Genomic DNA, 14,836 nt, shown 5'->3' on the forward strand with positions numbered 1-14,836 from the left:
CTTAAATTTCAAGCAAAAAAGACGGCCAAAACTCACCGCAAATTCAATATCTGCGGGGACATCACCATGTCACCATGCATCGATGCATTGGGGGCGAGAAACGCCGATGTAGGATGTCGGGCCCCCAAAAATGTGACCTGCTGCATTTAAAAGGAGATTCGAGCCCTCACAACGACCTGCGTAACTCTTATTCTGTACTATTTTTTTCCATGCCATCACGCACGACTACTGCTTGAAATTTAATTTGACCGCCATTATGACTTATGAAGATACTACGAATTCCTCCGCGCGTCACCAGGCCACAGGCCTGCCTCCAGTGACCAGACATATTACAGGTCACAACGCAGAGGGCAAAGCTGTACTACACTCCACCGGCGAAGTTCCCTCCAATTTCTTTGGTAAATCAAGTGCGGGTGAACAGCAGCACCCCATGGCTTTCCATGTCGCCTATACCACTTCTGAGTTTCCAGCCAATCTAAACAGCGACGCGGATTTGGCAGCCCACAGTAACGTCACAAAATCCGGCAATCTGGGCTTGGTCAATCCTAATGGAACCGTGTTTCGAATTGTGGATTTCCCCCCAAACAGCCCCGGTGCAGTTCACCGGACACAAAGTCTAGATTACGGGATCGTGTTAGATGGACAAGTGGAAATGATTCTGGAGGAGGGAGAACCAGTCCGAATGGAGCGTGGGCACGTTGCCATTCAACGAGCAACTATGCATGGTTGGAGTAACCCGAGCAAAACCGAATGGGCGCGAATGGCATTCATTTTACAGGACTGTAAACCCTTGACGGTGGGTGAGACGCACCTCATGGAAGACTTGGGCCCCATGAAGTCCGTCATCAAGCCAAGCGGCAATGACCAGGAGACCTCTTAGGATCTAAATGCGAGAAGATGTCTGACTATCTGTTGGATTGGAAGGTTTTATCTATCATCCCGGACAAGCTAGCTTGTTTTCTATTATTGAGAATGAATTTGAATTATCACTTTCCCAAAGTGACTACCGCTCTCTAAAAACTCGAATGCTTTCTTGGCCTCTGCAAAGGAAAAGACCTGATTCACCACTGGGTGGATTTGATGTGCTCCATAAAACTGAAGCATCTCTTTGAATCGATCCTTTGGGCCATTCAAAATACCCTTTAAAGTCACCGTGCGTCGTAAAGCCAGGAGGTTCACGTTTAATCGATCCTCGGTCGCATCTACTTTACCAGACACATAACCAATACAATTGATTAATCCACCCCATGCAATGCAGTCAAAACTCTTTCTCAGTGTCTGCGCCCCGCCAGTTTCGAGGATAATATCGGCCCCATTACCCTGTGTAAATTGCATCACTTCGTCTTCCCAGTTCGGCGTTGTTCGATAATTGATTGTACAATCGGCGCCAAGTTGCTTAGCCTGTATCAGCTTGGCATCAGACGAGGAGGTGATGATTACTAAAACAGTCAATATCTCTAGACTTTTTTGTTTTTTTATCATTCTGTTCTTTCTCTTTAAAAGGAGAAAAAATAACTCACCTTTAGCCCCCGCAGCCTTTGCGATCTGCAACCCCGCAATTGCCACACCCCCAGTACCTTGGACCAAGATGTACTCATGCTTCCCTCCAGCTTGTCCCATAGGCCGCGCCCCATTTATAGACATCCAGGCCGTGAGCGCTGCAATAGGTAACGTGCATGCTTCCTCATCCGACATGTATGCTGGAGCAGCGACCAAGGCGTGTGCTGGAAAAATGCGGTGAGTGGCAAGGACACCATCCACTGGCAACCCAAGACTACCAGCAAGTGCTTTTTCTGTTACCTGTCCAGTGTAGTGTTCGGGCACAAAAGTGGACAAAACTCGGTCTCCTTCAGTCCATTGAGAGACTTCTGGTCCAACGCTCAAGATCGTACCGCACATATCCGAACATGGTACAATCGTAGCATTCTGTTCGGCGGTTTTGTGGTGTTTATATTCACCCTTGACCACTATAATAATCTATGAACTCATACTCTGTGTAATTGGCTGTTAAGGACATATTGAAACACACCTTCAACATCCCGATAATTCAGGGCCACCGCATTGATCTTGACGAACACCTCTCCTCGGCCTGGAGTGGGCAGTGGGCCCGTTACCTGACTAAGACTCTCAAGCCCCCGAAGAGGGGAAATCCATTTTTGAACCCTCATCGTTAAGTTCTCTTATTTGAGTGCGATCTAAAGAGTAACTCGAAAGCTGGAATGTTGTTTGGGGGCGATGCCGCCTTCTTGGATCGAGCAAAAGAAAGCTCGAGAATATAACCGGATGGCGACAAGTGGAGAACTGCCAAGCCCACATCATCGATCCTTCAAAAGCTCGAATGAAGTTACCGATTCGAGAGGGCCGTGTCAGTCTCAGGCTGGACACTGCAGAGAGAACGCTGTAGGCTTGTGCACAGTATAATTAGTCCCAGTTATCCCCATCAACCCGTGGATCCGACGCCTGATTTTCCTTCCTCCATATTCAAGTTGTCCATGTGGCTTCGTTGTGAGTGGGGGAAAACGTTAACTCCGTCCAAACTCCGCCGAAGAAATTCCACGTTTTCTTGGCTTCAACCTTTGTATATTCTACTTAACTCATACTGGTTGTTTCGAGCAAAGACCGGATACTTTTTTTTTATGATGGTAGAAACGCATTCAACATCAACGCTTGAAGGAGAGCATGTCTCCGATACTTCAGGTATGTGACAGATACTGGTTACAGAGAGAAGAATCTCCTCGTCATTATGCGCCAGGCACCAGGAATCTAACTTTGCATTAACAGCACATTTTTTACACTCGCCACTTTCACGCGATGATTCCCAGCTACCTCATGTAATTTCTCACAGAGGTTTCAAAGGGCAATACCCTGAAAATACTATCTGTGCAATCGAGGGGGCAATTCGGGCAGGGACCCATGCGCTTGAGCTCGATCTGCATCTGAGTCGAGATGGAGTGATTGTGTTGTCGCATGTAAGAAACATATGATCCTTGTGTTGGAACAAATGCTGATTAGATGCCAGGACCCTACTTTGCAGCGCTGCTATGGCATTAAGAAGAAAGTAGCTGAATGCGACTGGGAATATCTCAAAACACTTCGCACCTTACAGTCACCACATGTACCGATGCCACGGTTACTTGACGTCTTAGAATATCTTCGACAGCCAGGTCGTGAACATATCTGGGCCTTGCTTGATATTAAAGTAAGTCGCAAGTAAACGAATGGGATCATTCCGAGTTGGGAGCGAGATATTGGAATCATGATGTGACTAACTCTAATGGCCAGCTGAATAATGATCCGGCTACTATTATGAAGGGCATCGCCGAGGCGATTGAATCAGTACCTATTCCAGCTATTGGTCCAGACTGGCATCGTCGCATTGTGCTCGGATGTTGGTCTGCCCGCTACTTGCCGCCACGGGCGCAATATCTCCCTCGGTATTCGATAGCGCTGATCTGTTTTGACTTGAACTATGCTCGCCAATTCCTACAAGTTCCTCGCATATCGTTCAACGTTAACCAACAGGTTTTGATGGGCCCATTGGGTCGAGGATTTCTAGAGGAAGCGCGTGCTGCCCATCGTCGGGTGTATCTGTGGACAGTGAATGCGCCCAATTTAATGCGCTGGGCCATTCGTCACAAAGTTGATGGCATTATTACAGATGAGCCCGGTGAACTTCAAAGCGTTTGTCAAGAGTGGGAGAAGGGCCAGGCAGGTGATTCACTTTCTTCGCACAACTCCAACTTAGATAGACTAACTGTTCGCCAACGTGCGCGAATTTGGTTCGTCACTTTATTTGTCCTGCTCTTTGGGTGGATTATCAAGCGCAAATACCTTACAGCGGTAGACCGTGTGCATTTCAAAGAAGAGAAAGCCACATGACAGAAGCATATAATTGATAGTTTTCATAATATGTTTATACAATATCATTTCCGAGTCCTTGAATAAGACATTAGGCCTGTCACTCCCCAAAATAGATATTAACAAAAAGTCACGCTGTCAACCAAACACCAAGCCCGATGTGACTGAAAAAAGAAACATGCCGACGTGACCTCGAACAAAAGAAATAAAGAATCCCAGTTCAAATGACGGCGCCGGATAATGATGAGGAGAACAAATGTATAGATAAATTTATACAAGCGAAGGGGAAATGAAACCAAAACGAATGATTAACGCCGGGGTCACCAGTGACTGGGTGATGAACATGACATAGGCCCAGAGACATGAAGGGTATAGCGCTGTCTGAAAGATAGTTTCCAATGGTAAAATGGCATAGTACTTAGGGAAGTGGTTGTGGAATAGATGTGAGACGATATTCGAAGCCAAGGTAGCAAAGGCCTCCAAGGCTTCTTCATGAATGACGCAGTGTCGCGTGAGACAGCTTAAGAAGTGAGATTAGAAAGGCGGAGCCGTGATTTAAATCATCATAAGCTTGGTAGTTCGGCGCTCGGGGAAGCGTCGAGAACCACCTGGAGGGAAACGTGGGCCTGGTCGGAGGCCTTGTCCAGGACCGGGGGAAGGCGGTGGCAGCTGTGTTCCTGGAGAAGGATATCCACGGGATTGGGCCAAGGGAGAAGATCCAATCGTGGGCCGTCGGCGGCCGGGTGGTGGTGGGTAGTAGGAGGCGGCGGCTGCACGTCGCGCATCTCTTTCACAATAGACCTCTCCATTCCACTCAAAGTAATCGCCTTTCAACATTATGTGACAAGTACGACACTGTAAGCAATTTGGGTGAAATCGGCGTCGGTCAGGCCTGTTGGGATTTGGTTCCACCGTTTCCAGATATTGACCTTCAATTCCGGTGTGACAGGTGGAACACAAGGACCCATTTCGTTCGTGGTAGTGTTGGGCACAGTAAGGTCGATTATTCAAAACATAAAAGTCTGCCGTTTGGAATGGAGAATGGCACTCAAAACAGACAAAGCAGCCGCGGTGGTACCGGCCTGTCAAACGGCCATCCGATGAAGAAATGGACTTTCCAGTTATAGCTTCGCCACAGCCTTTGCACTCACCCTTGGATCGAGTCTCCGACCGAGTTGGGGGTCGAGGAATCGGTGCGGTTGCTGATCGTTGGACTGGTTTCGGGGATGGGGGCTCCTGGGGTGGCATCTCATGCAGTGGTTCCTCACGCTTCTCAGCAATCAGAGACAAGCTGCCTTGTCCAATAGCTGGATCGGTAGGAGAATCCGGACTGAAAAAGACAGCCGGCATGGGTGGCACTTCATCAAATGTGCTTCTCTCACGGCCAGGCAGTTCGAGTATTGTCTGTCGCGTTCGAGCGGGCAACTCTTCGACCAAGGGCCCGAGGTTAAGCGGATCACCGGGCTTGTGTCGGTTCAGACTCACATCGGATGGGAGACTGGACATAGAGCTCCCGCTACGCGTCTCTGAAGGTGAAGAATCCGACGATATAGAGCTGTCATATTCGGGGAGATCGTTCTCTAGTCCGAGTGCCCGTGCAAAGCTCGTAATTGACAAAGCACTTTCGCTAGTAGCATCCGAGTTCTTCCTTAGGGGCTGAGGTCCAGAATCAGCGGTGGCGGGATGCAGATGGTTCTGCGATAATTGATCTAAGCCGCGTTCTAAATTTTTTGTGGACTCGTCCACGGGAGATTGTTCTTCAGGTAGGTCGTGCAATGTTGCGGAGTTGTCTGTCGTAATACCGAAATCAAACCCACTATATGTCTCACCTCGAACGCTCCCATAAGACGAGCTTACTGAGAGATTTGAGTCTCGAGGGAAAGAAATTTTGTTTGGCGTACGAAGAGGTGCTGGCGGCAGCGGTGGTGTTTCGTCAATGAATGTACGAAGTCCTCGGGAGAAACTATTCGTTGAAGATCTTGCGGTAGAGCTGCCATACCGCGTACTTGCCAGTGAAGTTCGATAGCTGCTCTGGCTAACCAAGGAATCCCCGCGCTCATGGCCTGTGTTGTTGTGCTCCGCTGGTGGGGGAAGCGGACTTGGTGGTAGCTGGACATTCTCTGGTACAAGATCCAATCCTAGGCCCAGGCGTGGAGATGGTGAGGGCGCCGGAGATCGGGAGGCTGCATGAACTGACAATCCTGGAGTCGACACTCGAGCTGGCGATCGATTGCCCGGCATTGGAAACGTAAATACGTTGTCCAGGTTAATAACAGATTCATCGTCTGGTGATATTCGTTCACTGGGTGAGGGTTGCAGTGGGGAACGGGGTGCTGATATTGAAAGAGGGGATGGCGCATGAGATCCCACGCTGCTTGCCGGAGTTAGGATGTTCGTGTTCGGTTGAAGGAATGCGCTGTCTAGCCTGTCTGTTAGTCATTTAATATGAAAGCACAATCCACATCATATACATACTTGCAATTGAGGGATCAATTCGTGGTGGGGCTCCAGAGCGACCGGATTTCGAGGCCATCGCCGCTGTCAATCGGTCTGGAGAGTAGAGCCCCGCAGATGGTGGTGGTGATGGGGGTGTGATAGGGGCTAGAGCCATGTCAGTATTCCGTATGGATTGATCTTTTGCCTCCTATTCCCGTTGAGGGTCTTGCTGCTTTCTTGAGATAACGTTGCTCCTGCAACTAGCAAGCAAAACAAACTTGGGGCAAATATCTTTCTTACCATGAACAATCGGGGCGCACACATGGTCACCCATTGACGAGATATCAACATTGTTACCGCAATTGGAACATTTAATTTGGGGCAAGAGGCCCATATTCATCGTAGCCATATTTTATTCCAGACCACCAGGGTCATAAGAGTTCAGTGGGCCAACGAGCCCCAGCTTCATCCCTCCGCAACAGTTATTTGTGGGGGGGGAAAGAATCCCAAATCGATGTGAAGAATAATATAGACAGGAAGGTGGGTTTCTGGAAGGGGGTTGAAATGGATGGAATGACTTTGGGGTTGGTTAAAAGTGGAGAACGTTCAGTACACTGTAAAGTGGGAAATTGGATCGATCGCCTATAGCGAGTGGTAAGCCAGAAAGCGGGATCCAGTCAGTGTCCCCATGCACCACGCTAGTGCAGTAGCGTCTCCAGTGCGGAAAGGGGAGTCGTAAGTCCTCACGTTCAGGGGTAAAAAAGAAATCCGTAAACACAGTAAAAGACTGCTAGATCATCGGAGTACAAGAGTTCCACAAGCTGATGCAATCAATCCTTTTGCATCATTGTACTCCGTATGGGTTAAAGCCACTCCACATCCCCCGTACATATGTACTGTCCACGAGTACATTAGTAAATGGATTCATGTATCTGATGTACATAATTTGCCCTGACTCATGTTTGACCCCGGATAGTTTGAATGCTCTGAATATTCATCGGGTGAAGCGGCGTAAGAGTTCTTGAAACAAGATAGTGTCCGTCGGTGTATTCCGACCCTCCATCCACATTCCCTCAGGTTATACTTCTTGCATAGAGAACAGAGCAAGAGCCGTACACCTTGCACAAGGGTCCTCGGATCGTCATGTTCCACTGGTGCCTGGCCACGCCGTGCCCATGCCACCAAACCCATTCTCAAACCAATCACGACATCCAAACAAACGCCAATGCATAATCGAGTGGGGTCCGAATGAACTCTATATCGCGCCGAAGACACGAAAAGAGGAAAAACCCCTCGATCTGAATCGTCCCTCATAATGCTGACGTATGAATATACTCGCTCGCCCCCAATCATCGAAACACTCCTCTAAAATATGGATTCCTCTGTCATCAGGCCTGCTTAATTTCATTGGTAGTTGCACGGGGCTGCAGACCTTAACACAAGGGGATCATTTGAATCCTCCGGGTCATCACTCTCCTCTAATCTCTCTAAAAAAAGAAGCGATGAGATGATGTGGCCCCAAAACTTGAGGGAATCTGATCGATTCGGCTCTGTATTTGTCGACGCCGGGTTGTTTAAATTGCATTCGCTCATCTCACGTTGCACTGAGGTCAGTGAGGGTGTGTCCTAGTTCTTGATTTTGTTACGACTATTCTCCTTCCTCCTGGTTTGTTGCTTTTTTGTTTTGTCGGATATGACGCAGCTTACTCCCCCGGCAATGCTATATTGAGGACGGGCGGGAGAAAAGGGGGAACTGTATGTGGAACTGACAAAATAGGAAACAGGCTGGCCATGCAATGAAAATAACGGGCAGCCAATGATGTTTCAGGGAGACTATGCAATGAGAGGGCATCGCGAGCATCTTCTCACATCCCCTTCACTCGACTTCAGATTTCTTAGGTATGGAGGACGTGTTCATGACATTCCCCACGTATCGTGAAGCTGTCGTTGAAGAGCATGCGTTGGCCAACCATGCAAATGATCAGTGCGAGTCAACACTGAAATCAACTGATGTTGTTCCTGTCGATCGGTGAATCGATCGCCACCTGCCGCCGTTTAACTTTCTTTCTCGTCAATCACGGGGAGGGGGATAATCTTACAAAGATGAATAGCCATACACCCAACCACCATCACAGGAGGCACAGAGTCATTAGACAAAGCCACACCGCATACAGTCAATACCCCCTTGCGGATTTGGTCCTATATGCATGTATTAGGAATTAAGGTTTGCCCTCCTAACATCTTGCCAGTAATTTCGGGAGATAACTTACATCCGCCTCTTGTACCAAACGCCGCCTTGATGGTCCAACGGTCGGGATGCTGGGGTCGTGCACCGAAAGCAAAATCCCGGCGAGTGTGATGTATTGATTTCCGATCGCTAAAACAACAAAAATTGACCTTGTCAGTGCAGGGTTCTCAATATAGAGATTGGAAACGGGTTTGTAAAATCAAGGGGGATTACCGTGCCAGGGTGAGCCAAATCGAATATCTGGAAATGCAGCACCAACGTCGTTGCCTACAAAGTATGGTTCAAAGGATGCCGGGCGACTATGTCTCCATTGTTCATTCTGCTTTCGTAAATCTTCATGCACAGCCGCAGAACGCGGGCCCGTGCCAAAAGAAAAAAGAAGAACATCCGCACAGTGCGCAATGGCTTGGTTGGCCCACGCACAATCTCCAGCGTCGGGTCCCAGTGCGGTAAATATAGAGTGCAGAGAACTCAGATCAACATCCGGGGCCTGTTGAAGACTCAGGGCGTTATAGATCTCCTGTCGGAGGCCACTCCAGTAAACTGCTTGTCGTAAGCTGGGGGTTGTTGTCGCCGATGGAGGAGGCCCTTGGATGAAAGCTTTGGTTCCGAAGGAGTGACCCCGAAGATCCGATCCTGCCAGTGGGACTGTAGTCGCCGTCAGCATTGTTGGCTTCTAAAAGGCTGGTACGGAATCCACTGCTCACCGTCAAATTCTTCCAACAATCTCAGAATCACGGTTGCTGCAAGCAGATCGTCGTCCATGGTGACTTCAAGGTCATTTAATGATGGTATTAACGTTTCAAGACATGCTTGGTAATAGTGGTCTGACACGAAAGTATCAAAATTGCTCGTACAACTGAGATGGCGAGCGGATAACGCCATGATTGCATTGAATAGTGTGTCGCAATAACGCGCACGGTATGGTATATGAACAGCAAAATGCTGCTGTCGATCTGTACAGTCGAACTAGAAGATATACCATAGTTAGGCTCGCTGTAAGCCTTGATATAAGAGAATTTACTGACAAATATTGAAATTCGATCGGCAAAATGTTTCAAGAGATATGCCTCCTCCGGATCTCGTAAGGGCCAGGAGCGCGTCCTAGGACGCGATGCGCCTGTATCCCTACCAACCGACCGACAGCTTGTCTGTTCACGGAAATCAGGGTATATTCGGGAACTCGATAGTGTGTTCGCTCCTCGCGCTACGCGATGCTCTATTGTGGGAAAAGACGGGCGCTCTGGAGTGCGGCTTTGGTTGCAGTCGACAGAATAATCGTCTTCTTCGCTAAATTGACCATCAGCTGTCAACGGATTCATTGTGCCATCTAGCTCTCCGCTTCCTGATTCTAGCACAAAGTCCACTAGAGCGTATACAATATCAGAATGTGTATATTTGTGGCGACGGTATATGTTGAGACCAACCTCGAGGTGGCGGCTTGACCCAAACCTGATTGAGTGGGAATCGACTTCGTAGCCCGCGTTCCTTCGCCTGACGAAAGCGTGTCTGTTTCTCGCCTCGAATGCAAGTTCGCCCTGTCCGTGTGCATCGGCCACATCGTGGGAGAGTCCCATCGCCTAGTCGGGGTTAGAGAGATCAACCGTACGGAGGGGAAGGGCGTTCACATTTATGATGGAGTAGGCGGCATGGATCACTACCGAATGATTCAATGTCAGAATCCAGGAGCTTCTGAGCACATGATTTACTTACCAGCATTTCACATTTCGTGTGGTCGTCGTCATCATGGTTGGGGGAAGTTGAACGAGGTCGAGGCTGAGTGGGGCGGGAAAAGTGAAGTGTTTGTCTCGCGCTCCTGGCCCGAGCTACAATATGCGGGGAGGCTAAAGTGGGGAAAGCAAGCATTTCATATATAACAATATGTATATCTACCTCCAAGAATAGCTGTTTATTGCAAGAGGCTTTGATTTTTAACTCCGGTTACAAGGTTATTTTTATTCTCTTCATATATGGATATTCCCAGGGGCTTTCAAGCTTAACTCATATGAATACCTGGCTGACCACCATCTAGTGACTGCTATGCCATTGCCACCGTTGCATAGTTGAGGATTTCTCAGTTCAATCTTTAGCTGATCTGCCCAGGTATTTGATTCTCTTTGACTTCTCCCTATTCTATCGCGTTGACTTCTTCTTCTTCTCCCTTTTTTCTTGTTTTCTTGTCACAGTTCAATCCATGAGCATACGTACAAGTAGAGCATGGAAGAACTCCACTCAATACATTTATACCTGTAAAGTTTCTCCTTGTTTCCCTTGCAATTCTCTCAAAGTCTCCAATGAACGTGGCAATTTCTTAGCTACCTGCACACACTCCCAAATATTGTTCGAAGAAACAAATATCTGGTCTATCTCCTCCAGCGTTCGGCCAGAAGTCTCGGGAAACAAGAGATAGACCACTCCTATTATGACCACATTCATAATGGCAAAAACAAGAAAATAACGCCATCCAATGGCTTCAAAGGCGAGCGGAGTGCTCTCTGTGATTAAGAAGAACAATGCCCAAAAGGTGCTCAGGCTGATGCCACTGATCGCTCCACGCATTGCCAACGGGGCAATCTCTGTTGCGTACAGAAAAGGAACGCCCGCGAACCCAAATATGAATGTGAAATGGTACAAGAAGATGAACACAATCGCACCATATACAGCTGCTTGGTTATCAGGTCGAGATCCCAGTGCAGCCACGACCGTCATGCAAATAGCATTGCCTGCGGCACCGATCATCATCAGTTTTCGTCGACCAAACTTTTCAACTGTGGATGTGCACAAAATACCGCTCACAATGGCGACTATTTGATACCCGACTGCTAGAACACGGGATACCACCGAGTTCAAGTCTAGGTAAGTCTCGAATATTGTGTTGGCTGAGCAGCAAATTAGCCTCTTTCCTCTTCTCAGAAGTCCTGCTACGCTGGGGAAACAATTCTTCACATACTATAAGGCCCAATAACATTAATTCCCGTCAACTGCAAAAACGCCATCACTACCACAGCTAACATCGCGCGATGGAAAGTTCGCTGTTGGCCCATCCGAAATAATACACGTAGTGACCCTTCACCAGCTGACTTCAAGGAGAACTGCACAGCTTGAATCTCGGCTTCAATTTGAGGGTGGGTGACTTCGACCGCTTCTAGAAGGGCAAGTATCTCGCGTGCCTTCTCAATTTGATTTACCTTGATGAGCCACCGAGGGGATTCAGGCAAAAACGAGATGAATCCAATCACCGTCATGGGTAATAAAGCTTGAAATGCACAAGGAAAGCGCCAGCCGATACTACCTGGAGCAAACGACACAGCAAGCTCTAAGAGAAGAGCCAGTCCAGCACCCAAGCCCCCGAATATTCCAATAGTCGCCAGGTGAGCACCGCGTTTTGACGTTGATGATATCTCAGACTGCCAAACAGGAGCAGTCGCCATCAGTCCACCGACTCCAAGACCGAGAAAAATGCGAGATACAATCAAATGTGCAAGAGAGTATGCACTTGTACTCAAGATTGCTCCAAGCAACTGAAGACCGGAAGCAATGATAATCACCCGGCGACGACCCAAGATATCGCCCCATCCGATACATGATAATGCGCCGAATAATCCTCCAACAGAAAATAAAGCTACCACTGTGCCTTGAATAATAGACTTGCTCTTTTTAGCACTAGGAACGGCATTGACTACATCGATCTCGGGGAATTGTTTTTCAAAGCTCTGTAGTGTCAAGATACCACCTAACAGGACTTGGTTATACGCAAACGACATTGTCGCTGGCATAGTTATACCAAACAAGGACACGAGGTTGAGGCTATTGCCTCGCAGGCCAAAGAAACGCGTCATCTGGGAGTTGCAATATCGTCACGAGTAGGAATACCCGCGTGAGTCGCTTGACTCGTAATATAGCACACATGGAAATGTCAAATAGCGATAGAGGGTTCTTCGAGTAAAAGCTATGTTTTGTGTTCCTTTCAGAGACATTCCAAAGCTGCGATCAGTTGCTTCTCAAGTTATTACATATTGTTGTGTATCCACATTCCGTTCACTCTCCTGTGTCGCGCGGTTCCATCGGGTTTACCTAGATCAAACAGCGCATTCCAAGTACACGATTTTAGCATGTTATCTTTTATTTTAATTTAAAAATAAAACTATATTGAATAAAACATACTTCCTTGCATGAAGGCGTATTCCATCACTGTGGAGCAATTCAAATGCTGTGGTACATAAGCCATTTTCAAAATTTTATAGTCCCAGCAGTGAACGCTAAAACTGTGGCGTGATGCACGCATGCTAGATAGTAGTACATAAATGCTAAGGTAACTTGTATTATCTTTTTCTTAGACACTCGGAACCTTTGAAAGCCAATTATGACATACTAAGGTATCTTCGATCGCATGTGGAGTTTACCGATGAGATGACACCTGTGCAGTATTTCTACTCCCTACGTTCAGCTAGAGGCTTATCCGGAGTTATGTTCTGGATTATTAAAGGTGTGTATACAATCGTGCCAGTGGTATTTTTCATATACATAAGTGAACAAGCACCTATTTTTGCCACAGGCAAATTGCACATGGAGACTTGAAGACAAGTTGGGTCATCACAGCAAAGTCCGGTTACGCATTAGATATGTTGTCTTGCCCTGACTGGAGCGCTAGGCATGCTATCACCCGCCATTCCATCATTCCTTCTTTCCTCGTAAGAGACGGTGACCTCTTTGACCTGGTATATATTATGTGTGTCAAAACCATGGCTAGGTAAGATACGTCGGGTGTCGATGTCTTCTCCGTCGTCAAGTTCAATATTCTTTCCACTATTGATATCCATACCATCCCCTTTCCCTTGAATCGTGGTAGTCACGAGCGTATCCATGCCATAGCTTGGCTGTCTGCTTCTGTTGTTGTTGCTGCTCTTGCCATAAGAGTTTCCAAGGTTGTTGTAGTTCGACGCATCGTTGGACGAGTTTTGGCCCCGGAGGGAACGGTAGAGGGGACGCAGGGCAGGAACGCTGACGCAAATGATGGTTGTTGTAAGTTCGGAGTTTGTCCAGATGACAGATTCGGTTGTCGCGTCTTGATAGGATGTCAGTTACTGTTGGGTATATGAAGAAAATTCGAGGCTCACATAAGTAGTCGGTGGACACGGTCAACGCGTTGAGGCCAGATGTTCGAATGACACCACAAACACCAGCACTTGTTTTGGTCAGTTAAATCATGCTAAGCATATTGGTGCCATCCATATGGCAGCAGGTGTAGGACTTACAAGATACCCAGACTCAATGATATGCAGATTGTGATCTTTTCCTTTTGCTTCATGTTCAAGTTCCACAGTGCGTACCAAGGAAAGATGGCAAGCACAAAGTCCAACACGGCGGCCCATGCTTTATGCGCTGTCAGCATGCTGCATTTTCAAAGATTGATTTCGACGGTCATTTGTACTTACCACACATAACGGTCGCAACCATGGGCATATTTATGGGGCAGCTCGTAGCTTTCACACGCCCGTCCCAAATTGATTTGGCTGGTGTACACTGTGCAAAAACACTTATTGCCAGTAGAATACTCAAAAACATAATGGTGATGTTCCAAAACCATAGAAATGCCTTGTGCCTGTTTTTTCTGTAAGTGACTATTTTGGGACCAGGAATAGTATTGTTCATACCATTTGCTGACAACAATACGCATCAAGAAAGCTGCGACGGCACATTTACTAATACCCATTGAAATGGATATCACGCTCTGGCCAGCCAAGAGTAGCAGCATGCCTTTCACTTGTTCATCGGTCGAGAGATCCGTCGCATGAACCCCCATTCCATACTCTGCAGACGCAGTGCAGAGACCAGCAAATGCAACCATCAAAACCTTTAAGCAATTAGTTAGCTAGGCAAGGAGATGAAGGTAAAGAAAATATGCCAAAGATAGAAAAACTCACAAACGATATAAGAAGCAAGAGGTCATCCCAGCCAATGTTCCGGCGAATCATGGTCCTAGTGTACAGTCGCAGCCCCAGTACCACCATGCATATGAAAACCTCAAACCAGAGGACTCCAACCAGCATAGGACCCTTCTCACGTAGAACCATATTGGCTGTTTGTGGGGTTAACCTGCAGAAACACAATTCTCAGGCTGCAGAAGAGTAAAGATAAAGCCACTGTTTGCCCTTGGTGAGTTAATATATTCTAGGGTTTCGACCCACAGAGGCTGCGGCTGCAGCTCTTCTTAATAAGTGGGAAAAGGCTTTCCAAAGTTGGAAGGAAAGTTGCGAAACTGTCAGGGGTGTGAGTCCAGAACACTCATTTGAC

At 47.6% G+C, this 14,836-nt stretch overlaps 6 protein-coding genes across 6 annotated transcripts; 2 read left to right on the top strand and 4 right to left on the bottom strand.

The window, feature by feature from the left end:
• Positions 1-256: 256 nt before the first annotated feature.
• N7478_003966 (cupin domain-containing protein) lies at positions 257-880 on the top strand (the record flags this gene model as incomplete). Its single annotated transcript, XM_056920180.1, has 1 exon — positions 257-880. One exon carries the CDS (start codon positions 257-259, stop codon positions 878-880), a length of 624 nt encoding a protein of 207 aa, XP_056778217.1.
• Positions 881-963: 83 nt separating this feature from the next.
• N7478_003967 (zinc-dependent alcohol dehydrogenase family protein) lies at positions 964-2,168 on the bottom strand (the record flags this gene model as incomplete). The annotated part of the gene is made up of 3 exons (XM_056920181.1): positions 964-1,439; positions 1,521-1,967; positions 2,030-2,168. The coding sequence occupies 3 exons, from the start codon at positions 2,166-2,168 to the stop codon at positions 964-966; spliced, it is 1,062 nt and encodes a 353-aa protein (XP_056778218.1).
• Positions 2,169-3,001: 833 nt separating this feature from the next.
• Positions 3,002-3,879, top strand: N7478_003968 (uncharacterized protein; the record flags this gene model as incomplete). The annotated part of the gene is made up of 2 exons (XM_056920182.1): positions 3,002-3,199; positions 3,283-3,879. The coding sequence occupies 2 exons, from the start codon at positions 3,002-3,004 to the stop codon at positions 3,877-3,879; spliced, it is 795 nt and encodes a 264-aa protein (XP_056778219.1).
• Positions 3,880-4,413: 534 nt separating this feature from the next.
• N7478_003969 (LIM domain-containing protein) lies at positions 4,414-6,469 on the bottom strand (the record flags this gene model as incomplete). Its single annotated transcript, XM_056920183.1, has 2 exons — positions 4,414-6,287; positions 6,334-6,469. 2 exons carry the CDS (start codon positions 6,467-6,469, stop codon positions 4,414-4,416), a joined length of 2,010 nt encoding a protein of 669 aa, XP_056778220.1.
• A 1,880-nt stretch (positions 6,470-8,349) lies between these two features.
• Positions 8,350-12,381, bottom strand: N7478_003970 (sugar porter family MFS transporter; the record flags this gene model as incomplete). Its single annotated transcript, XM_056920184.1, has 8 exons — positions 8,350-8,493; positions 8,565-8,671; positions 8,756-9,190; positions 9,250-9,312; positions 9,525-10,122; positions 10,256-10,386; positions 10,870-11,421; positions 11,493-12,381. 8 exons carry the CDS (start codon positions 12,379-12,381, stop codon positions 8,350-8,352), a joined length of 2,919 nt encoding a protein of 972 aa, XP_056778221.1.
• A 777-nt stretch (positions 12,382-13,158) lies between these two features.
• Positions 13,159-14,616, bottom strand: N7478_003971 (uncharacterized protein; the record flags this gene model as incomplete). Its single annotated transcript, XM_056920185.1, has 6 exons — positions 13,159-13,607; positions 13,660-13,727; positions 13,798-13,915; positions 13,978-14,144; positions 14,197-14,396; positions 14,467-14,616. 6 exons carry the CDS (start codon positions 14,614-14,616, stop codon positions 13,159-13,161), a joined length of 1,152 nt encoding a protein of 383 aa, XP_056778222.1.
• Positions 14,617-14,836: the final 220 nt, after the last annotated feature.

The sequence above is a fragment of the Penicillium angulare genome, assembly GCF_028827245.1.
Source record: "Penicillium angulare strain IBT 27051 chromosome Unknown utg000004l_segment0_segment0, whole genome shotgun sequence".
In the NCBI taxonomy this organism is placed as follows: domain Eukaryota; kingdom Fungi; phylum Ascomycota; class Eurotiomycetes; order Eurotiales; family Aspergillaceae; genus Penicillium; species Penicillium angulare.